The sequence below is a fragment of the Vigna umbellata genome, chromosome 4 (assembly GCF_029865625.1).
Source record: "Vigna umbellata cultivar VRB3 chromosome 4, Vumbellata_1.0, whole genome shotgun sequence".
NCBI lineage: Eukaryota > Viridiplantae > Streptophyta > Magnoliopsida > Fabales > Fabaceae > Vigna > Vigna umbellata.
The window spans coordinates 73,184,227-73,208,012 of record NC_142168.1 but is presented as its reverse complement, the minus strand read 5'-3'; the positions used below and the strand labels follow the sequence as shown (position 1 = coordinate 73,208,012).

General features: G+C 31.0%; 4 protein-coding genes across 4 annotated transcripts; 1 reads left to right on the top strand and 3 right to left on the bottom strand.

Moving 5' to 3' along the window:
• The first annotated feature begins 1,876 nt into the window (after positions 1–1,876).
• Positions 1,877–4,407, top strand: LOC148201196 (putative xyloglucan galactosyltransferase GT17). Its single transcript, XM_088113929.1, has 2 exons — positions 1,877–2,626; positions 2,731–4,407. The coding sequence occupies exons 1-2, from the start codon at positions 2,035–2,037 to the stop codon at positions 3,543–3,545; spliced, it is 1,407 nt and encodes a 468-aa protein (XP_087970055.1). The 5' UTR covers positions 1,877–2,034; the 3' UTR covers positions 3,546–4,407.
• An 859-nt stretch (positions 4,408–5,266) lies between these two features.
• LOC148201195 (GDSL esterase/lipase At1g71691-like) lies at positions 5,267–7,061 on the bottom strand. The gene is made up of 5 exons (XM_088113145.1): positions 6,806–7,061; positions 6,595–6,719; positions 5,982–6,227; positions 5,561–5,813; positions 5,267–5,451 (listed from the first exon to the last, which is right to left on the bottom strand). Exons 1-5 carry the CDS (start codon positions 7,059–7,061, stop codon positions 5,267–5,269), a joined length of 1,065 nt encoding a protein of 354 aa, XP_087969271.1.
• Positions 7,062–8,080: 1,019 nt separating this feature from the next.
• LOC148201194 (uncharacterized) lies at positions 8,081–12,767 on the bottom strand. Its single transcript, XM_088113928.1, has 6 exons — positions 11,867–12,767; positions 10,521–10,576; positions 10,190–10,420; positions 9,157–9,445; positions 8,587–8,783; positions 8,081–8,504 (listed from the first exon to the last, which is right to left on the bottom strand). Exons 1-6 carry the CDS (start codon positions 12,725–12,727, stop codon positions 8,351–8,353), a joined length of 1,788 nt encoding a protein of 595 aa, XP_087970054.1. The 5' UTR covers positions 12,728–12,767; the 3' UTR covers positions 8,081–8,350.
• A 7,929-nt stretch (positions 12,768–20,696) lies between these two features.
• Positions 20,697–23,559, bottom strand: LOC148201193 (BTB/POZ domain-containing protein At3g19850-like). The gene is made up of 3 exons (XM_088114348.1): positions 23,435–23,559; positions 22,151–23,308; positions 20,697–21,247 (listed from the first exon to the last, which is right to left on the bottom strand). Exons 1-3 carry the CDS (start codon positions 23,495–23,497, stop codon positions 20,927–20,929), a joined length of 1,542 nt encoding a protein of 513 aa, XP_087970474.1. The 5' UTR covers positions 23,498–23,559; the 3' UTR covers positions 20,697–20,926.
• Positions 23,560–23,786: the final 227 nt, after the last annotated feature.

The window sequence follows — 23,786 nt, the reverse complement described above, 5'->3', positions numbered from 1 at the left end:
GTCTTGTTTTCCCTCTTTTAGGTTTTGATTCCTAGAGTTATGTGTGGCTCTAAAGCCATACATATTACTCAAAGTTGCTTTTGACGACTCTATTGCTTTCTTATCATAATGGTAGGCATAAAAACTATAATTAGGGTTTTTGTTGATTGGGTAAGGAATTCAATAAATTTTGGTTTTTCAGAAAAATTCTTGTTTGAGGGAAATGTCTTGTGAGAGAAGCTAATTATAGCTTTATGTTTAATCTCGCTTTTGAATGATTTTTATGCCTTAAATTGTGATGATATGTTGAAATTGATGTATTAATCTTGTTATTGAAAATTGAATTTGGATTGAATTAGAAAATTGTGATTTTTATTATACTAAGATGTTTTGAAATGTGAAAAATGGATTAGAAAATTGTGATTTATGGAAACAGCATTTTTCCATAAATCAATCCTTTCATTTCTTGGTTAATTATTGAACATCAATTGAAGGAATACTCACTCTTCTTTTTGCGAGAAAGTATTCCCATAAACAAACCCAACCATGGATTTTCTTCTGATTTTTCTTTAGAATTTCTTCAATAATTAATAATGGTGAAACGAAGTGATTCTTGTGTCACCGCATTATTGGACCAAAATCCAAATTGCTCTGTTTTTTATGTTTCAAGGATAACTTTAATATTGAATTATACATAATCATGATGTTCAAGTTGCTTAGTTGTACAATGCATAAGAATAATACAGAGATGCAAACACAATACTAATTTATATTAAAATTTTGACGTGCAACAAAAAAGATAAAAAAATCATTTATAATAATAATAATTAGTAAACATCAATTACACACATATAATATAAAAAAGGAAGAATAAAACACGTTGGAGAAAATAAAAAGTAAAAGTTGAGGGAAAAAGACAAAGAAGAAGACAGACTTAACAAATTATATGAGAAAGTGATTCAACGCATCTTTTCAACTTTGGACGACGCAAAAATGAAGTGTTCCAAGATATATTTATCTTTTGGAATCTTCTATCCATCGCATAACTCATCGGAAAATGTTATTTGGACAACAAAAGTTTGACACAATTTTGACAACGGCGACGTGGCAGCTGTGCATTGGCTCAGTGAATTGAAAACAAACCAGAAAAAACCCAAAATACCCCTCACCCCGGTTCACTGAGCCAATGCACAGCTGCCACGTCGCCGTTGTCAAAATTGTGTCAAACTTTTGTTGTCCAAATAACATTTTCCTAACTCATCATTCCAATACGTTCTTCTTTTTCAATGTTTTGTATCACCTTTAGTTTTTAAGACAAACTTTCATCAATATTTACAAACTAAACCTTATATATCACGACCAATTTGATGATGAACACGTATTAGATTCTATCATAGGCAATGCAGACTCATCCATCCTATTTTTGCCCGCTATGATTTAGTATGAAAAAGTTGGTAGGTTTTATACATTATAGGTTAATTTTGTTGACCTTCTTCGTATAATGGTTGATTTGCGAATTTTCAGGATAATCTGGATAAATGAAATCTAAAAAAATTATACAAATAATTTAATAATATTTTGTTTTCAATATTTCATATCTTTGTTATGTATTATAATTTACCATTGATCATAATATTGAACTAAACTAACTAAAAGGAAAATCAAGATTCACATCAAATAAATATTTCAAAGCTAAATATTTCATGTAAACATAAAAGTTGATATTATTTTCAATCCATAACATTAAAATAATAAGTTTACCTGATATATAGTTATATTATATAATGTTTTTGTTTTTATTCATTATTTAAAGATAATATAATGTGTTTTGTTATGAAAATTTCATGAAAGGTAATGCTTAAGAACTGTTCCAAGCTGTCCTGGCCTTTGTTCTTGACCAACAGCAGTAGAAGTTTGTGTCCCACACAATGACTTCCACACCTACCAATCACTCTACCATCTACTGTCCAAACAGGTCACCGTCTTCCTTCATCCATCAGCAACAACACAACACAACACAACCCAATTTCTTCTTTTTCCTCTTCGCTTTCCTCCATGTTCTTCCGCAAGCCATCACCAACTACCCCTCTGCACTCTCTTCCTTCCCAAACACCATCCTTCTCGAAATCCAAAGAACCCCACAATCACATAATCACCAACAAGTTAAGGTACACCATCTTCTTATCACTCTTTCTTCTTTCATGGCTTCTTCTTCTTCGCCATCACCATCCCCTCACACCATCACAAAACCAAACTACCACAACATGCCAAGGATCAGGACCGTTGTTCTACATCTACGCCCTCCCCTCGCGCTTCAACCTAGGACTCCTCCAACGTTGTCAGAACCTTAACATCTACACCAACATGTGCCCCCATGTCGCTAACAATGGCCTTGGCCAACCCCTTCCCACTCCCTCCTGGTACGCCACACACCAGTTCATCGGGGACATGATCGTGCACGCGCGTCTTCAGAACCACCCCTGCCGCACCTCCGATCCCCACGCCGCCCGTCTCTTCTACATCCCCTTCTATGGTGGTCTTCACGCTTCCAGCGTCTTCCGTGAGCACAATCTCACCCTCCGTGATGCTTTGGCCGTCGATCTTGTTGACTTCCTCCAGAGTCAACCATGGTGGAAAAGGAACAATGGTAAAAAGAACTGTAACCTAAATCTCCCTGCATTATTGCTGCATTATATATATTTTATATATATATATAATGGTAAAAAGGAAAATGTGTTTGGTTACGTGTAGGGAAAGACCATTTTGTTGCCGTGGGGAGAACAGCGTGGGATTTCATGCGCACAAAAGATGGACCCGATTTCGGAGCAAACATCTTCCTTAACCTACCCACTGTCCGAAACATGTCGGTGCTAACAGTGGAAAGACATCCCTGGCAAGGACACAACCAATTCGCAATCCCCTACCCCTCCTACTTCCACCCCAAAACCCTCTCCGAGATGCTTACGTGGCAGAACAGGGTTCGCCAACGCCCTCGTCCGTTCCTCTTCTCCTTCGTCGGCGGCACGCGTCCCAACCTCGCCAAAGCCAAGGTCCGTGACCACATCGTGACGCAATGCGACGCATCGGAACGCTGCGTTTTGGTACAGTGCGCCAGTGGTGATGCTCGGTGCCACAACCCCATGAATGTTCTGGAAGTTATGAGCAAGTCCACGTTCTGTCTTCAGGCCCCCGGAGACTCCTTCACGCGCCGGTCAACCTTCGACTCGGTTCTTGCCGGGTGTATTCCCGTGTTTTTCTCAGAACATACTGCTTATACACAGTACGTGTGGTATTTTCCTACGGAGAGGGATACGTATTCGGTATTCATAGACGAGAGAGAGGTGAATGAAGGGAAGAAGAGGATCGAAGATGTGCTTGCGAGTGTTGAAGAGAAAGAGGTTGAGAAAATGCGTGAGGTGGTCATTGGGTTGATCCCGAAACTCACGTACACGCACCCCGATGCGAGTGGAGTTGTTGGGTTTGAGGATGTTGTGGATGTCGCGCTGCAACAGCTCTCACGGCTCGTTTTGGACGAAACCAGAAGCTTGGTAAGCGCCGACATTTGAACATGTTGAAGCGCGTGCATGGCAACATGACATTTTTATAAAAAGAATGAATAAAAAATGATAGAGTTTTTAATCACGGATGGAAAATTTATAAACATGTTCATTTGTAGAAATAGTTCGATTTTTTAGAATTATATTTTAATTTAATGTAAGAAATTTATTTTTATTAAGTTGGTTTCAGTTTGTAAGAGAACTTCTTTTAATAAAAGTATTCATAAATAATTTTAACCACAGAAAATACAGGTTTGGGAAATAATCGGTATAGTCAGAATTGATTGCAATTATGATACATGTGTTTTGGTGACAAGTTTTAGCTTTTAATTTATCAATTGGGTTTGTTTAAAGGTATATATGTGATTTTAGTCTTTTTCATCCATTCTAATATACTCATCTTCCATTAACTTGTCATGTGTTTAGAACATTAGAAAACAGTATAGTTATAATACATGAAACAATCAATTTCACAAAAATGATTAAATTGTTAAAAGTAAAATTGTGTGATTATAAGCTTAAAGCTAATCACATTCTGAGTTGACCAAGTTTTATTTTATTTTATTTTATTTTTTCCTTTTTCGGCTCAATCTGTGACCAAGTTGTGAGATATTAGAGGTGTAAATGGCGGTGGTGGCAGTGAATAGAGGAAGGTAGAAGCAATAAATGGAATCGTTAATAATGTTTGGGATTGTGTGTTGAGGAAAGTGACGTACATTTAAGGCAACAGTTTTTGGTTTTGTATTAATATCCCAATAGAGTATCATCCAATCCATTTTCATTCCTAATTGGTTAGTGTTTTTATTCACATTTTGATGAAATTATTATATTATAGTTTTTGAATTTGCCACTCTGTAATATATTTCAATTAGGGTTTAGTTTTTTATTCTAATGCTATTATTATAGTATGGTAAATGCACAATTAGCGGAAGAAAAATGCTCTTCCAAGAAACGTTCAGCCAAATATTTGCGTACAAATTGACCAACACCATGTGGTCTATTTCTTTCTGCTCTATATTTCTTTGAGATTTGTTGTCATGCATGACTCCTCAAAAATAACGAAGAAAGACTGTGTACCGAACACGTTTGACTTAAAAATTCTTAGATAATATTCCATCGCCTTAAAAAAAGTGTCATAATTTATCATCAGTTTGATTCGATATTCTTTTATTTATTTTATTTAGTCAATGATATAAAGTTAGAAACACAATTCATGTGTGTCCTGATTTGATATATGTGGTTTTCAAAATTTACACTACAAGAAGAAAAATTGTATTTAATATTAGGATATTTTTATATATAACCGTGTTTAAACACATGTACACAACCATCGAGTATCTCATGAAAATATAATATGTAATGGAATTATATTTACTGTAAAAATATTTCCTAGTAACATATTTCCAACCATACTAGGTATAATTTTAAAAAAAAATAAGTATAGAATATTATTTTTTCAATTTATTTACCTTTCATATCGGCATTCATCCCTCTCCTAAAACTCAAATTCTTGATATTTGATTTCCAAAACCATCTTTTTCCACAATATTTATTGTATTTTTCTCTTCTCTCTCTAATATATAGTACAAGTCCATTTTAATTGTTCAAAATCATAAAACACTTTAAGCGGGATATTTAACTTGTTTATCATACATAAGGAGAAAGTGAACAACAAATAACAAAAAAAAATTGTTGATGATATATTTATATAAGAACATGGTACAAATATTTTAGTTTCCATGAATCAATTTCATAATATTGTAAGGAAGGCACAATTGGGTTCCACTAAAACACTCATTTGCATATATTTTATTTGTAGCTTCAGTAGGGTGAGCAAAGTCAAAAAAATAATATTCATTCCGATTTGCACAAGGTTTCCTTCTTTGGACACAAGAGTCAAAAATATATTTGAACCCTGAAAATGTAATAAATAAAAGCATCAGTTATGATCATACTAGAATACAAAAAACACATAAACTTTTTAATTCCTTTTTTATAAGAGATTCATGGGAGACGTTGTTTACCAAATTTTTCAGGAGATGTTCTAATTTTCTGAGAGAAATTATAATTATCCAAATTAATAAAGTGTGAATGTGAGAGTTGGATTTGCAGCTCTTGTAGCTTCACAGGGAGTTTTTCTGAGTAGTGCTTAACCTTTTGATTTATATCTTCATTGCATTTTTGGGAATATGGTGTCCTTATAACACATGTTGGTATGCAACCAATTTCACCAATTCCACTTACTACAAACTTTCGAGCTCCAAGATCATAAATTCTCTGGAGAAAAAAGAAAGAATGAAGGAAACACATTCTTCACATTCTTTCGGAAAATTTAAATACTTATGATATGTAAAATACTTAATTGAAAAGTGACATATTAAAATTTACCAATTACTACCTATGAGAAATCATCGTATAATTCAAATCACTTATTAAAAAGATTACCTTGATACGTGAAGCCAATTGTTCAAGTAGGTAATCTGCATATTTTTCTGGATTTAGATTGTTATTCGTTCCATTTGGATACTTGAAATAATTCAACATGTAATCATTAGATCCAATTGATAAGAGATATAAGGAATTGGCTAAGTAATGCCTTAGTTTTGTTTTGCTATGTATGCTTCTTGGAAGATCATTGACCACAGTTGAGGTGAAGTATTCAATTTGTTTGTCTAAAGACAAGCAATCCCCCTTCGTCACAAAATAAAAATATGATGAGAAAGAAACTCAACAAGAAATTTTTTATTTGAGTCAAATATATTTCTTATTACGATGAAGTTACTTAAAGATTATATTTTTTTTCCCCAGATGTTTATTTTGTTTATGTATTTTATAAAAATTATCTAAAGCATCTTTTCAAAAAATAACATCTAAACTATTTATTATATCATAAATGGAGTTCCACTGTTAATTAGAATATAACTTCCATGTCTGTTTGTTGAAAGGATATTTTATATGACTTTCATATGATGCAAAGAAGTAAATATATAGTTTTTAAAGATAAATAGTTTGAGAAGAAAAAGCATACTAAACACTATTTATTTATTTTGAATCTTACTGTTCTAGTTGAATTCAAGATTCCACAAGAGCCTGATGCATAGTTAATCCCTCTTATTACTTGATGTCTCTTAGACTTGGGCACACCTAAGTACGGAGGTGGCATTGGCAAACCCAGTCTAATAGCTACAGAAGGAAAAAAATGTAAAAAAATCTTAGTAAGATTGTTTTTTTTTTTACATTTGCATGGAAACATTAAATCAAAATATTACCAATAAGGTCAGCTAGGGTTTTGCCATTGCTAAACCTTCCTGTGGAACAATTATTGAAGTCAATGCCATAGGGAAATGCATTTGCCTTGGCAAGTGTGTTGAGATTGTTGTTGTTTCCAGCATCTACAGTGGAATCACCAAAAACGTATAAAGCTGCCACAATCCTCTTTCTAGGATGTGAGGCATTGGCCAAGAATGCTAATTGTTGAGTTATGATTATGGAAATAACCCAGAAAATTTTTGAGCTTTTTTCCATTTTGTTTTCTTTTGGAGCAATTGAACAATGCAAATAATGTCTTAAATAATGGTTTTTATAGTAAGCATTATTGCTTCATTAGGAAAAGTACAACTCAAAGGCTAACTCATTCTTCTTTATTCTTCCCTTTTTCATCTATCTTTAGCTCCATCTTTCTTCAATTTTCTTAATTAATTTCTAAACTTATATTTTTTATTATTATTTTGGTGTAAATATAGTTTCTATAAGTTAGAAGGTAGTCATATATAAAATAGTTATGTCCAATCAAATTCATTTTTATAGTATTTTTTTATTTTTAAATCTCTTTATTGTAAATTCTTTTACTCTAATAAATAATTAATATTAACAATTAAGTTTTAAGAAAATGAATTGCAAAAGTAAAATGCGTGTGTAACTAACCCTTATTTTCTTAAATTTATTTCTCTCTTAAATTTGTTTCTTATACACCTTTCTTTTTAAAGTATGTTTTTATTTATTTGTGTTTATCACCAAAGAAAACTGTATGATATTAAATTGAGTACTTAGGTACTCCAATCCTTATGCATGACATTTACAAATGCAATTGTAATAGAAAGTCCTTTAATTACATTTTCCTATCAATCCTATATCGAGCATAATAATTTTCAAACAATTCATAACATTGCCTTAAATATTTTTCGAAATCTTTTGAACGAATTTTGAAATTAAAAAAAAAGCTTTTTGAAGAATGATATTTTTGAAATGTAGGAGTGTACGGAGAAGGGTGGAGAGGTGCATGGAGTAATCCCGCACTGTTTCGATACCAAAAGCACATCAATATATTTTGAATGTCCAATACCAAAAACACAATAATTCAAATTTTGTTTGGAGTGTAGAGTGTTAGGTATCCGCTCTTCATTTGTTATATAGCAGTCAATCACACAACTAATACTTTTCTACACTGCAGAAAAAAGGTTGATCACCAAATACACAACATAAAATTGGCTACTGAGAGAATATAAAAAACATTAGGGGGCAATTTCTTACGTTGGTCGGTGTGATAACATATAGAACACCCATAATATATAAGTATAGTTTAACTTTGATACATTTTCTGTAAAAATCTCACCCAAGTAGAAACTCGTGGATTCAATCGTTGGTCATCTAGATGCTCCTTCTTTCACAGATACAAATATGACCATTTTTCACCAGATTTTGGTTTACAAATTGTACGGTCTATATAAGTAATATCTCATCTACACTCAGATTTGGTATCAATATCAATCAAAGTCTTTCTTTTATATGCAGAACAAATAACGGTTCCCAACTACTCAGTAATTTATTGACCAATCATAACTCATGTAAGAGACATTAGCATGGCCACCATCACCTAAGAGATGTGTCAAAAGACCAGCTTTATTTGCATCCAAGTAATTTATTATCCACTTTAACATGTTCTTCTCTTGTCCGAAATCCCCAGAGTACCTGCCAATATAATTATTTCTTGAGCAGAATGCTAAAGATTGCAAGTCGAAACCAAGGCTGCAGTAAAGCACAAACTGCTTACCACTTGAAAATTGGAGTGAGATGAATCGTTCTCTTCTCCAAGTCCACTTCAATTCCATCATTCTCAAAAAACTCTCTAGCTGCACATCTCAACTCTTCTGCTACTCTGTAGGGTGAGAAAAACCTCACCTTTGGGCTCGACTTCGTGCCATTACAAAGGCCAAAGTGAACTAACGGATTCATTTTTACAAGAGCAAGCTGCAGTTTGGTGGGAACAAGTGAATCATTATTGGTATGAGAAAGGAATGAATTGACTGGGAACTAGAAAAAAATAAATTAGAAAAGACACACAAAAGTTGTTGAAACTATAGCAATGGATAAATATCTTTGCTTTCAAGTTTCAAATAATGAATTAATGATGTGCAGAGTGGTACTTTTTTTTAAGTCAGCAACACCACCTTCCATATAGTGTCAGAAAAATAAAGTTCTATATGTCATTGTTCATTTGAAGGCTTGATGGAAAGTATATAAAGAACATGATTTCGTCCCTAATTTACATGGTTGTTAACGATAAGGGTTCAGTTCAACCAGCATCAAATTATCCAAAACCTTATGCACAGAAACTGCTTACCTCTAAGCGCCTGTCTCCTGAGCCAAAGGGCTTGATTAAGGAGTATGGTGACCTCCGATTGCTTCTGAGGATTCCATTTTTAATAGCACTAAGAGAATAAGGATGCCCTCCAATCAAGTAATGGAACTCAGAGAAGGATCTCCTATTAATCACACCTTCAGGACACCCGACTCTAATGACAGCATGGATGATCATAGCATTGTACAAATTTAAGAAGAAGGCAAGTGTCTCGTTTTCTGATAGTTCCAATAGATTCACCCGCTGCAGATCTTGGGTCATGTTTACATACCTGCAGTTAGGAAAACAAGAAATTTAACTTTAGTTACGCAAAATATGATACCTGCGCCACTTCGTTCTTTTCATGTTCTCTGTAAGTATATCAAAGTACATTCATTTCATAAAAAGTCAACTACATTCTTACCAAGACAGTGAACACAGAAGCAGGGCAAAAGTAAAAGGTTCAGCAGAGACAGCAAGTGAGCTGCTCAATCGGGAAATATTCATATTCGTACTATTAACATAGCATCCTGTTTTGTTATTATTACTTCATTATCATGAAAATCATTTTAAACCATCAATAACAAAAGTCTAGATTCCTTTCATCATGTTTAAGTAATGTAGATGTTATATAGTAGTTTATACAGGAAACGGTTCAAATCACATTGCTTGAGCGAGAAAATCCAGGCATTGCCTTACATTCTCATGTTGTTCGTTGAAAATTAAAATTTGCCAATCAGACTAATGATTATCAAAATTGATGAATTCAACAACAAAGCTTGACTAATTTAAAGACACTAAATAGGTAACGCGGTGAAAATCAATGATTAGACTGCCCAGCTTGTCTATTTGCATGTAATGAATTCATTATTACTCACATCAGAGGGGATATGAAATTCTGAAAATTGAAGATCCGCAAGAATAAACTTAGAATGAGCAAATATATGGTTACCCGGGGAAACAAAATCATGCATTGCATTCACAATAATATACACAAAATATACAACTTGGTGTATTTGTATGTGACACGACATACCTACGAAATTCTTCACTTTTGCTAATGGCCAGATAATCAATACGTTTCCTGTCTTCAGAAGCATAAGACTCAAGAATAGCACACATAATCTTGGTGAGCCTATCACACACTGCAGCTGCAGCCTTCGGTTCACTATCATACGTGGCACCACGGAAGTTAAAGCATTTGGAGATTAAGGGTTCGTGCTCAATGAATCTATAGAAGTGGTTTCCCTCCTCGAAATCATTTTCCCTAAAAATGGAGGTTGACAATGGCAAGAATAATATTAATTAAGGAATGTGGCTCGTTTATTAAAATGCACTTGTTGTTTCATAAAAAATTCTTAACTTACCCGAAAACATGATGGATGAAGTGCTTCTTGCATAACTGTTTTCCAATCTCAACAGCCTAAACATATGTTTGTAATGGAAACCATTTAGTAGAAACTTTGCAGTTAGAGCAACAAAATTGGGGATCATAGTATGCTTGAAATTGCAACATTGAAAACAATATACATTATATTAAGAAACCAGAAATTATAAATGTCGTGTGCCAATTCTAAATCACATAATAGTCACTACAATGATTGTTGGCCTTAATTTTACTTTATTGATGAACTTTGATTACTGCTGCACAGGCAAAAGGCTAGTAACCTTACAAATGGCAGGCATTACTCGATTCCCACTATGAGCACTTTAATAATAATATTAATATATTTGATTTAAAATTTAATCTAAAACAATTTAAAGATAGATAATTACACGTATTGTTATAAATTATTTTATCAATTATTCCTATTTTTTTATAAAATATCTATAATGTAGTCATTTAATTTCTATAATTTTATGTTACATTCATTTGTAATTGTCTTTACTATTCTACATTTAAACTAGTTAGTGTTAATGAATATTGTTGCATTTTACTACAACTTAAACTTTAATCTAAAACATCAAATAAAATTGTTCTATTTTGTTATAATTTTTAATTACTCGAATCACAACTAAAACAAATAATGATAATAATATATTTTTTAAAAATAAGGATTGATAAAAGTGAAACAGTTACTCGTGATTAGAGATGGGTTAAATTCAGATTAAATTTGCTTTTTAGCATCCGAAATATCCAAATTTCTTTATTGAAGTTTTAACGTGAATTTTGGAGTTGCTTATTTTTTTAATATGTTTATTCTAATAATAATTATCAAAACAACCTTTTTAAAAACATATTTCACTATAATTAAAAAAAATAGACACGCATGTTTCACTAGTTATTATTAAAAATATTTTTTTATCCTATTTTGGTATTTATTTCAATTAATACGTTATGAGATTTATTTTAATTTATAATAAAATTTATGTATCGAAACTCCAATTTTGACTAAAAATATATACATAGAAGGACTAAATGACAGTTAATTTGTACATATTTTTTCTATAGGCATCTTAAGTACTCAAGTATATATATAAAATACTTACACTTTGTTGATTAAAAGAAAAGAAAAAAAAAACTAAAATATACACAGGTTTAATTTTTATCATTCTAAAAATAAAACGTTATGTCTTAATTAATATCTGTATAATTGATGCCCCTTAAGATTAATTCATTCTTATCTTTATCCTAATTGAATTCAAACTCAAAATTTAATAAATAAATAAATAAATAAATAGAAAAATAAAATAAAACTCAAATTGAGCATACCTTGGTAGGAGCGTAGCCATGGTGGCGAACCAGAAACTCCACCAACTCGCTCCCTGCAAAGCAGTTCCTCGCAATCTTCATTTTCAACACCCTGTCCTGAATTGGCAACCTCTGCCTCAAAACCTTAACTACCTTCAAAGTCTCCTCAGCCGCTTCTTCCTTCACTGTTTCCTCCGCCGCTTCATCGAACCCGTACACCGGAGCCGCCGGCCCCTCTCCTTCTGCGTCTTTCAATTGCCTCTCCAACTCCTTGTTGCCGTCCTTCCGCAGTGCGTTGAGCTCCACCAGCCCTCCTATCAGCTTTTCTCCAAAAAAAATCTTCGGCACCGTCGTGCTCCCCGTTCTCTCCCTCAATTCCTTATCCCGTTCCGTGAACACGTCCACATTTATCTCCACGAACCTCAGCGCTCTCTCTCTGAAGAAGCTCCGCACTGCACTGCACTCTCTGCAGTTTGAGCGCGAGAAGAAGCTGATGCGGCGCTGTGAGAACGGTGCGTTCTTTTTTACCGCGACAAAGATTTTCAGTCCAGAGAGGTTGAACTCTGTCACGCCTTCGTTCTTGTTCTTCTTCAAAGCATCGTCGGTTTGGTGCTTAAGAGTGGAGATCCCTCGCGAGATTGCAGACGACAGCTCATGGCGGCGCTGGTGAAAGAACTTGCCAAATGCAGAGGAAACGGTGACGTCGTCTCGGAGTGATGCGGTTGGGGGCACAGGCTTTGGGAGAAGCGCGTGAGGCTGCACGATTGGGAGCGTGGATGTAACGGTCAAGTTGTTTTGAACTTTTTGCGGTGAACTCAACGACATCGTTTCTGGTGCTGTGGATTGTCCTGTCGTTATTGGTTCTTCTACTTCCAAACCCATTGTTTGAGTGAAAGGAAAACTAGGTGGAAGTGAGAACGAGAGAAATGGAACTATGGTGAATTTAAACTGTGAGAGTTCTCAGATTACAAAGTCAGCACATTTAAAAAACATTTTTTAAGTTCTTATTTTACTATCTATTATTTTATCAATTATTACAATTTTCTTTAATGTATTTAATTAAAGAACAATATAAAAATAGGATATATAAATGAAAATAGGAAGATGATAATTTTTAAAATTTTATTTACTTTTTTTATTGTACCAAACAATAGAAATTAATTTTATTTTCTCCCACTCTAATATTTTTCAGCTAAACAAACATTAAAAGACAAATATGAATATCCAAGTTATAAAAAATAGGATTTAGGATTAAAAAAGTAGAATATGGGATTTTGACAAATGGTTAGTGTGGAGAGTTCGAGGAACTCTCACGTGACAGTGACGCAGACACCGTCTTCTTTTTTTTATTGTTGTTTTTTTTTATAAATAATTTATTATTATATATTTTTATATTTATTTGACATATAATAAAAGATAAATTAACTATATAAAAGTTTAAATTTTTTACATTTTTTTAAAAAATAAAAAAATAAAAGTAAAAAAAAGATGATTAGAAATGAATGTAAAAAATTGAGTGGGTCAAATAATATTTTTCTTCTTTAAATTAGTTTTTTTATTACGAAAATGCATATTTAGGTTTTGAATATTTCAAGGCTGGGTTTGGTTGTACTGTTTTGAGAATTCGAATCCGACGTATTAAAAACTATTTAAAATAGTTTCGATTTAGTTTATACCTCAAATTTAAATTCACCATAGAAAAGTAAATAGATTAGCCTTGAATTAAATCAGAAGTTAATCTTTAAATAAATTTCATTAGTTTTACATCATAGTTTTTACTCTAAACTGAAAAAATACCTAAATTAACCTATAGTTAAATTATCTATTCTACTTGGCCATGGAATACTCGAGTTAATTAAAATCATTAACAACCGTAAAATTTTGTTTGGCAAATTTTAACAACTGTACTTTTTAAATTTGAATTCAACACTGCTAATTAGCTGATAAGCATTCATTACCAACGGCTTTATGATCATAATAATTAATATTAATTATTTTAAATATATTTAATTAATTTTTTTAATTAGTATTTTTAATTGAGTTATTGAAGTCATATTTAAAATATTTTAATTTAACAAAGTCGTAATTGTGCATTCAAATAACTGAAATATTAATATATGTCCATGTCTATTTTTCATTTTCTGGATGTAATTTGGATTATAAAATTTATTTTACTATTATAATATATGTTTTGTTTTAAAATTTAACTTATCTTAAAGTATGGGTTGATTCTAGCTTGTAAGAAATTTAATGTGTTTTACTTTTATTAAAGTTTTTTTTTCTCAAAAAACTTATAAATAAATAACTAAATAGTTTTTCTGAAATTATTTATAATTAATTAGTTTGTTCAAATTATATATTTTATAACTGATTTTATATCATTAAATAATATGTTATTAAGAAATTCAAATGCAAAGAGATAAATCATACACCATTAATAAGACTTAAATGTTTTAGTGACCATGTTATTCCAAAGAGCAAACTATTTATATATTTTATATTTTTACATATTAAAAAATTATTAAACTAAATTAAAAATAAACTACTCTCTGCAAATGGCAAGTACGTAGATATCAAGTAAGTTTGCTTATATAATAACTTAATGAGGTTGTTAATTAGAAAGCACGCCATGACTAATTTTTTATCTATTTTTAAAATAACCTTATCTGTTTATGTGCATGTTTTTTTTTTCAAATTTGATTGAAAAATTGACTTCAACTTTTGCTTTTAAGTTTCTGATAACAAATTATTAAATACTTATTAAAACATAATTTTTCCTTTGGCATTTATTAATAAATATTGACCAGTGTTTATTGAAGAAAAACTGAAATATTTTTTTGTTCTGACTGAGTTTCTAACAAAAACTGACTTTCATGTATTGTTGAATCATGGTACAGTATCTCAGTGTAAAATATATTTTTTATATTTATATCGATGGTAGTTTATTAGGTATAAAAAATAATATGTGGTTATATGCATAGGAAATGAGCACAGGGATTGTAAATAAAAATAAAACTTATAACCAGTGTAAAATATTGACGCTATAGTATTTTTATAATAAAAGAAATTATACTAATTCTAATTATAAATATATTTCTAATAAATAAAAAAAATTATATTGGTGTATGGTTTTAGTTATAATTGGTATAGAAAATAATATATTTTATTTTTTTTAATTAGTATACATTGAAATATTAAAATTTTCATATCTTAATTGTAGTATTCACATGAATATCATCTTTCTCCATTCACCTTCCTAGTATCCATGAGTACCTTCTTACTCCATTAACACTTTGTGTACCATGGATCTATATGCAAACCTCTTAGCACCATCATCACTACAACTATTGCAACCACGACCATCGTCATGTCTACAACCATGGATTTGCATCATCGATGAGGCTTTCCCTCTCACGGGAGGCTTGCTCCTTTCCATTCCCTTATTTGTGGTTTAGCTTCTTCAACATCACATCCTCGTCCCTAGTGAGCCACAATTGAATACCTTTCTTCGTAATGTCGTTTTCCATTGCCTATTAGTAGAGGCTAGAGGCGTAATGCTCTTTGAACTCTCTCGTCTCTTGAAAATTACCATTGTCAATGGTTCCATTCCAAAATGTTCTAAAAGTCAATTGTAAAACACTTGTTATGTTTTCAACATAGTTACCCAAGACTGTCGTTCCCTCAGTCACATCACATCGTGCGTCCGACCAAAACTCTGACTCACCAACGATTGTTTTTCCCTTTCTTCTTATTTTCTTTTTTGGCTAATTTTGTGAGTGAATGTGAGTGCTAGAGTACACAAACCCGCTTGTTCAGAAAGATAAATTGTAGTGACCATTTAAGGTTTTTTCTAGTATTAATGTCAAACCCATGATTTTTTTTCAAGTACAAAGGTCAAGAGAAGAAGCTTTGTGTAGAGGAAGTATCATCCATAGTGCTCTCAAATATATGAGACATTCTAGAGACATACTTGGAAAAGCTTGTAAAAAATGTAGTGATGATTGTACTTTCCTATTTCAATGATTCTCAAAGCAAAGCCACCATGAATGTTGATATTATTATCGACCTCAATGTTTTTTGTGTAATCAATAAACCTACCACTATAACAATTGAATATGTTTTGATAAGAGAAATGATTGTGTTAATGAAGGGAGCATTTTTATTTTTAACTTTGGTGATAGTATATTTGATGTGTCTCTTCTAAAAATAAGATTTTCAGGTTAGAACTATTGTATATCGATCGATTGTATATTTAATTGGTATAAAAGGTAACAATTTCTATACCGATTCTTAAACTAATATAAAAAGTTAATATTTTCTATACTTTATGTTTCTATACTTTATCTCTAATGTCTACTTCTTTGTTAAGTTTTTATTTCATTCTTATGTATTAAGTCTTCACAATAAAAATCAAAACTAGCACTATATAATTCATTTTTATTTATCGTTACAAAATTGATGAAATGACTGTATTTATATGTTTATTTAAATTTTGTTTAAATTTGAAAAGCAATTAACTTTAAAATTGTACTACCAAAACTAAATTTGGTTAAAAAATACATAAAAAAGAGAACATGTGTAACAATTATTCGTCGTGAAAGTAATAACGTGAATAGAAGAAAAATCTTTTTCTTTCATTAACTATGAATTAGTTAACTCATAGTGTATCATTTAAAAGCAAGAAGAGATTATCAACAAATAAAAGTTATCGAAATAAATAATAAACATCGTATTTGGAAATTAATTACAATTTAGTGAATATTCATCCAAATTTGAAAATAAACTTTTAATATTTTAAATTTTAAATTTTATTTCAGTGTCAATCTAATTCATTGGAACGCGGAATTGGATGATGTATCCAAAGTGTTGCCCCCAAAAAGGTAACGAACGTACACATCACAACGGAATCACCAACCAATGCTGGCCACAGACAGCACCTAATCGGACAAAGACAAAAATACCCTTCGTCAAAACCATCAATTTTTTTTTCATTTTCATCTTCTATCTATGAGTAAATCAATTGATGCACAATTATTTCAATTTAATCAGTTGTTTTGTAAGATCTTGCTTAGTTTCAACATCATTGTTTTCAGCAAAAATGATGCACTAAATCCATTTTTGTTTTAGCTACTTTTTTTGTTAGAACTTTACTCTATCCTTGAGTAAAGCTTAACTTGAAATATATATATATTTTTTTTCAATTCAATTAGAATTATAGACTAATTCGTGAAACACAATTAAGAAGCGTTCTTACACTTACCATCACCATTATAAGAAAAAAAATTTGTTTATCAATATTTACATACGGATTTTGATCCATACATAACACAGGTATTACATACGAATTTCTAAAAATAAATTATATGTGAATTTTATGTACAAATTTTACCTATCGATATTTCTGTAAGTAAAATTCATATATAAACGTTTACGCGTTTAAACGAAAATTTTATAATTAAAAAACAAAATTCTCTTTCATTTATATACTTGAAATATGTTATTGAATGCATTTGTATATTTGTTTGGAAACTTCAAAAGTTTCTTCCGTGTTTAAATTTAGAGTAAATTATGATTTAGGGTAATTTAATATTAGAAACAAGTTATATACATATATTTAGATTTAGCAAGGATGTTTTTGTAATTGTACTATCATGGAATGTGGCGATAATGAAGGGGAAATTGGATTGGTTGATTAAGTTAGGAGTGTTGATAGGGAAAAAGGAAAAGTACCGAAATTACTTTGATTTGGGTCTAAGTGGGGACATTGTGTGAAATTAGGACTCATTCCATCTTAATTACTTTCTTTTTTCTTAAGCCATAATTAATTGTCATATCATAGAAACACGTTTCTGTTTGAGACTAAGAAAATTCTCATTTTGGGATTGTTGTTTTTAATAGTTTCTTTAGAAAGAAAAAAATGTATTCTGTTCAGTGTTCCAAATTATAATACGTTTATTAAAAATTAGATGTGTTAATTTCCAATTAATAGACATATTTTTTAGAAATCGTTTATTAAAAATGTAGCAATACTTTGTACATGTAGTATAAAAATTTAAATTATATATTGATATAACAGAAATAGAAAATAAGTTATGAAATAGACGAGTTTACAAGAAAATAAAACAAAATTTTAAATACTTAGACTTTTCATTCTATGTTTTTATAAACAATAAACTACTGTTATAACTCTTCTCAAACTAACTATTAATTAGACCCATATTAGAGACAATGTAGTGATTACACATTAACGTTATTAAAATCAAACGAATGAAGAGATCAAGCAAATTACATTTTTTTAATATAGTTTCTCTTTCAATTACGTTCTTTCTTCTTTAACAACGAATTTGAAAAAATCTATGCCCATTTTTACTCAAATCAATGGCTTCTTTGAACAAAACCTAATTTTACCAAACACTTGAACTCTTCAACCTTGCAATAAAAAATACTTTAAAATCTAGTCCTTTCAAATTAAAACCGTATTCATTTTTCTATGCGAACTGAATTATGCATGTTGGAATACATTTAAGCTACTTATGCTAAGATGTACTCAGCCTAAATATAATAAACTAAAATAAAATCATATTGATTAGACTATTAGTGTTAATAAGTTAACACTAAGTTAAAGATGAAAAGAAATGTCAACTCGCTACAATAGACTCTAATTATAACTCTAATACCATATCAGAAAGTGAGTTTTAAACTTAACTCAATTCCATAAAATCAGTTTATAAGGGGAGGTTTGCACCTCACTTATATGTTATAAATTGATCTTATCTCTAATCGATGTGGGACTTTCAACAGAAAAAGTAAACATTTTTCATCACATATATATATATATATATATATATATATATATATATATATAAAGAAAAAGGAAATGCATATAGACTTGGCCTCCTTATAGATGCACTTAGTTTGGGGCATGTCCACTGAATTGTTTTCGGACTGATTCATTCCTTGTTTATAAATTAAGCAAGTCTTCAAATTAGCGATAAGAATGCTTGAAGCAGTCCTCTGCTCTAAGTATTGAAAAGTCAAATGCCATTGTATTGTACTATACCATGGTTGTGCTTTGTTACCAAAATCAAAATATAAAGAATATGAAAAAATTAGCGTGTACTTATTATTATTAATAATAATAATAGTAATAATAATAGTAATAGTAATAATAGAAAATAATGTTTTTTTTATTACAGGCAGTGTCCATTTATTACATGTTGGGTATTGGAATTGAAAATAAACATATGTTTATTATTTATTTCTAGTTGTGTCTGCGTTTTATTGACTAAACAGTAAATTTGCTTAATTGAAAAGTGACAATAAAAGAATCAAATGTTATAATTAGTTCCTTACAAATAACCTCTATTTTTATTTCATTTTTCCGTTTTGTACTTTAAACATAAAATAAAATAATTTATAATTTACTAATCCAGTATCGTTTGATTTACCCTTCTAATACTGAAATATATATATTTTTTATCTTAAAATAATAATGTAAAATATACTAATTACAATTTATTTTATTCTCACAGTGATAACTTATTGTTACTAAAACAACAATTCTTTTAGAGTGTTTTTAAGAAAGGCAATGTTTATTTATTTACAAATGACACCTCCACATTTAAATTAATAATTGTTTATGAGAAATATTGAACGAGTTATATTTATAGCATTCAAATTTAGGTATTTAAATTCTGAATTTTGTCAAACCTTTCGTATGGGCCGAGGGTTTGCTACTGGGTTTTTTCTTCATGCACCCATATTAACTGTAAAGACAAAAATGCCCTCGTTGTTGCAGCAAGCCATCTTTGCCACTGCCACTGTTGCGATGGCCTTCAATTACATCTTCCTTCTTCATCGCTGCACTCCATGAAAGGAGAAAGAAAGAAGCTTGTTCTAGAAAGCTCATTCTTTGAAAATTTTATTTATGGAACGTTGTTCCGAGACGCATATCTAATGTTCCAAAAAGGTGTTCTGAAAATTTGGTTCTAGAAGATTCATTCTAAAAGATATCATTTATGTTTCAAAAAGCTTATTCCAGAAATTTTCTCTTCAAAAACTCATTCCAAAATGTATTTCAAGTATTCTCAAAACGTGTTCTATAAGTTCTGTTCTAGAAATTCTATTATAAAAATTTTATTATAAAAATTTTATTGTAAAATTCCTGTTTGAAAAAATTTAGTTCAAAATTTCCATTCTGAAAATTAAAACAAAAAATTTCTGAATAAATAATCTAACAATCACATTTTAAAAGAGGGAATGTTCATTTTAAAATTAAGAGAGTGGAGGAAGAAAAAGCTGAGTTTTGAATAAGGATGATAAATAAAGTCGTGGATATTGTTAAAATATGCTTTTTTTAACATTTTTATATGTTAAAATATGTTTATTTTATGTCTTTAATTAAATATGAAGAATTGAATATGAGAATGAAGATAAATATTTACATATATGTTTTGTCTATGTCTCTATACTTGTTTTAATATTCATTCACGTTTTCCTTTCGTTTTTGTTTAAATTACTAAAATATTTAATTTATTAGATAATTTAATATATATATATATATATATATATATATATATATATATATATATTTATAATATGTTCTGAAAAATTTATTTCAAAATAAATGACGTAACCTGACAATTTTCTTGGACCTTGAAGAAGTTTTGGCATATTATAAGTTGTATTGACAAATTGAGTCCAATTATATTAACTTATAATAAATGCATTTTATCATTGAATAGATCAACAATTATTATATTTTACTTTATCCTTTAAATTTTATATGTAAAGCATACGGTGATATTATGAATGAGAATCCAAATACAAATTGGGAAATTGTGTATGAGAATCCAAATACTTGTATCACATTGTTTATTGTGTATAAAGGAAGGCCAATGTAGAATATTGACTTTCTACTATATGTACCCATTGGAACAAAACCAAAAAAATAAAAATAAAAAATACATCTTTTTACAATCAAAGAAATATGAATGAAGCAAGACCATTAAAACACACATTTGAAAGAAAAAAAAAAACATTTTGGCCAGATAAAAGATTAAGCTTTATTGTGGATGATGGCTAATGAAACTTTGATATGTGAACCTTCATTTCCTTGCACAATATCTCCAATTCTTTTACTCTTAGTTCCATTCTCTGAAGGTTTTGTCTCATATCTTCTTTCTCTTCCAAGAATGAATCTGTCTTAATGATTTCATTCTCCTGAATTTCTAAGTCACTTGATGGAACATTGGATTGCTGAGAAATAAGAGCCTGCATTGCAATGATTGGAGGTATTCTGGGGTTCTTTGCAAGATCCTTACAAACTTCAAAGCTCAGTTTATTGTAATTAAGGCATCTGCACAATCTTGACCTCTCCTCAAATGCCAGCATTGGGTGAGACTGCAATTCACAGTTATTTTCAGAAATGAGACAGTTTAATATAATTGTGGAAATGAAACATTATGGGGAAACAAAACCTTGTCGATAAGAGGTGAACTTTTAATTATAACTTAATTTAACAAAACCGGCTTCTAAGGTGAGGTTTGCACTTATTTATTATAAATTGATTTTATCTCTAGTCGATGTGAGATTTCCAATACACTCTTTTATGTCGAAGCGTAAGACTAGACATTAATGGGTGGTCCCATAGCAGTTAACAAACAACAAATATTGCTAAGATAGGTTATAACCATAACTTTGATACTACGTTAAGAAATAAAATTTTAAGTTTAACTCAACCCCACAAAACCGGCTTGTAAGATAAGAATTACACTTACTATTAAATTGGTCTTATCTCTGATCGACGTGGGACTTCTATCGTAACATTCTAATGGACATTGGAAATTAGATTAAAGTGTGGTTAAATTTTTGTATCAACAAATTATATGACTAATATTTTTTGCCTACACATAATGAAAATTCCAAAATTGTGGAGAAAATATGCAGAAACCGGTTTCTGCACGTTAAAAGTTGGAAATTTTTTTACCAGAATGTATAGATTATTTCAGAGAAAAATATATTTAGTTTTTGCACTAAAAGCTTTGTGGTTTGGAGGATGAGAACAAAAATACATTTATTATAACAAGGCCAAAATTTGTCAAAATTCCAGATAATAAGGAACAGATTTTTTGTTTTTGTTTTTCAGTAATGCCAAAATTTGGCCTAGGTCACTTACCATCTGGTCGGGGCACTTGCTTATCTTTTTGTTTTTATTTTGTTTCAGAAATTTCACAATTCTTATAGAAAGATAAAGAACTGTAAGAACAACAGCAGTATATTAAAAGGGTCTGATATTCAATTGACCTGAAGATAAATGTCGATAGCTCTGTAAACTCCATCGAAGCAGTTCCTAGCACGATCAGGCAAAGATTCTGCAACTGCAAGAAAGTTAGTGACTTTGAGGTTCTGATCAGGGGCTATCTCTATCAAATACTTGTCAACTAATCTTCCAACTTTTTTCAACTTCTGTGCACACTCTCCTCCATCAAAGCCATTTATATAAACAAATTGCTTAATCAATCTTATCACAGATGCTACATCATAACATAGCCCCATGTGGTGCCCAGACACCAGTAGATCATCCAAGGTTGCTTGCTCAAGCACCCCACCAATCAATTTCTCAATTTCAATTCTGCAATCTCTACTCATCACAAACCTTGATACAATTCTTAGCACCCAAAAAAGGCCTCTACAAGAAAAACTCTTGTTACCAGCAAATATGACCCCACATACAGCTGTTTCTGCAAGACCAGCATAATCAACACTGTTGCTGCAATTAATCTCTTCTGTTTGGGTCACTTTTATCAGATAATACAGAAGAAATCTTGTGAGAATTGAGTTGTTATTGTCTGTTTTGTAAGCTCCAACAATCTGAAGAATCTTCTCAATGATCTTTGGGGGTAAAGTAGCCAAATCTTCAAACCACCATTCCTTGTTTGCCAAAGTTGGTTTTACAGTCTTAGGAGTAACTTGTGTTGAACAAGAAAATGTCTTGGCATGATTGCTCTCAGGAGATGATGGGGATGATGAAGACGAGGAGGTGAAAAGGTTTCCCTCAAAATTTTGATCCATTTTTGCCAAGAGTGCACCAATAATATTTTCTAACAGACCACATTTATCTGCATATGTATGAAACAGTTCACAGTTCTTGAGACTCACAACTATTTCATTCCATGACCAGTAGCAGATACCCTGAAGGAAGGTTTCTGTTTGCTGCAAGAGATTGCTGCTGAAGACTTCCTCAGTCATTCCTAGAAAAAGGGCACAACAATGGAGGAGAAGCACGTTCGACACAGTGATGGAAATTTTGCCATGGTTGTAGCAGAATCTTAAAACCAGCTCAAACCCTTCTGACCCTCCAGGGAAATCATTGAGTTCAATGCTCAACGTCTTGCTGTGGCACATTCTCTTTTCATGGTTCAACATTTTTTTCAATCTTCCACAGTATTTTGATACGAACTTCTTCAAAATGAACGAAATAGATTGATTAATTCACGAGATGAGACATTGGATTTGACATCCTAAATCTAGCATTGTACGAGAATAAACCACTAAGAAAAGGAAAACAATAATGAATTGCTAGAGTACCTTGTCCAACAGAAATGTTTCTTCCTCATTAATGTGAATTTGCAAGTCACTGTGCTTCGGCATAACTGCTACTTCTTCTTCATTGACCAAACAGATGAAACTTGTATTTTACTAAAACAGAAAAGGAATGATTATATATATTATATACATGAGAATCTTAGTATTTACCGTATCCTCGTGCTAATGTTGAGTTTCATTATTTTAACATGGAAGAGGGCGTTCATTATTGTATTGTTTATGTGGGTAAATTGTCGTCTTGCATGAACAAGTTGGGTATCTCAGAAAATAAGATAGATTTTGAAAGAAAATGACAATGATGTTTTGCTATAGAAAACATTAACAGCAATGGAGT

Bases quoted from the DNA above. Each gene is read 5' to 3' on its own strand.
- LOC148201196 (XM_088113929.1), top strand. From the start codon at position 2,035: ATGTTCTTCCGCAAGCCATCACCAACTACCCCTCTGCACTCTCTTCCT. The intron at 2,627-2,730 runs GTAAAAAGAACT...GGTTACGTGTAG, and splicing joins ATGGTGGAAAAGGAACAATG to GGAAAGACCATTTTGTTGCC.
- LOC148201195 (XM_088113145.1), bottom strand. From the start codon at position 7,061: ATGGAAAAAAGCTCAAAAATTTTCTGGGTTATTTCCATAATCATAACT. The intron at 6,720-6,805 runs GTAATATTTTGA...TTCCTTCTGTAG, and splicing joins AACCCTAGCTGACCTTATTG to CTATTAGACTGGGTTTGCCA. The intron at 5,452-5,560 runs GTAAACAACGTC...TTACATTTTCAG, and splicing joins AACATCTCCTGAAAAATTTG to GGTTCAAATATATTTTTGAC.
- LOC148201194 (XM_088113928.1), bottom strand. From the start codon at position 12,727: ATGGGTTTGGAAGTAGAAGAACCAATAACGACAGGACAATCCACAGCA. The intron at 8,784-9,156 runs GTAAGCAGTTTC...ACCAAACTGCAG, and splicing joins CAGGAGACAGGCGCTTAGAG to CTTGCTCTTGTAAAAATGAA. The intron at 8,505-8,586 runs GTAAGCAGTTTG...TTATATTGGCAG, and splicing joins CTCACTCCAATTTTCAAGTG to GTACTCTGGGGATTTCGGAC.
- LOC148201193 (XM_088114348.1), bottom strand. From the start codon at position 23,497: ATGCCGAAGCACAGTGACTTGCAAATTCACATTAATGAGGAAGAAACA. The intron at 23,309-23,434 runs GTACTCTAGCAA...TTCATTTTGAAG, and splicing joins AAACATTTCTGTTGGACAAG to AAGTTCGTATCAAAATACTG. The intron at 21,248-22,150 runs GTCAATTGAATA...TGTGAATTGCAG, and splicing joins CTATCGACATTTATCTTCAG to TCTCACCCAATGCTGGCATT.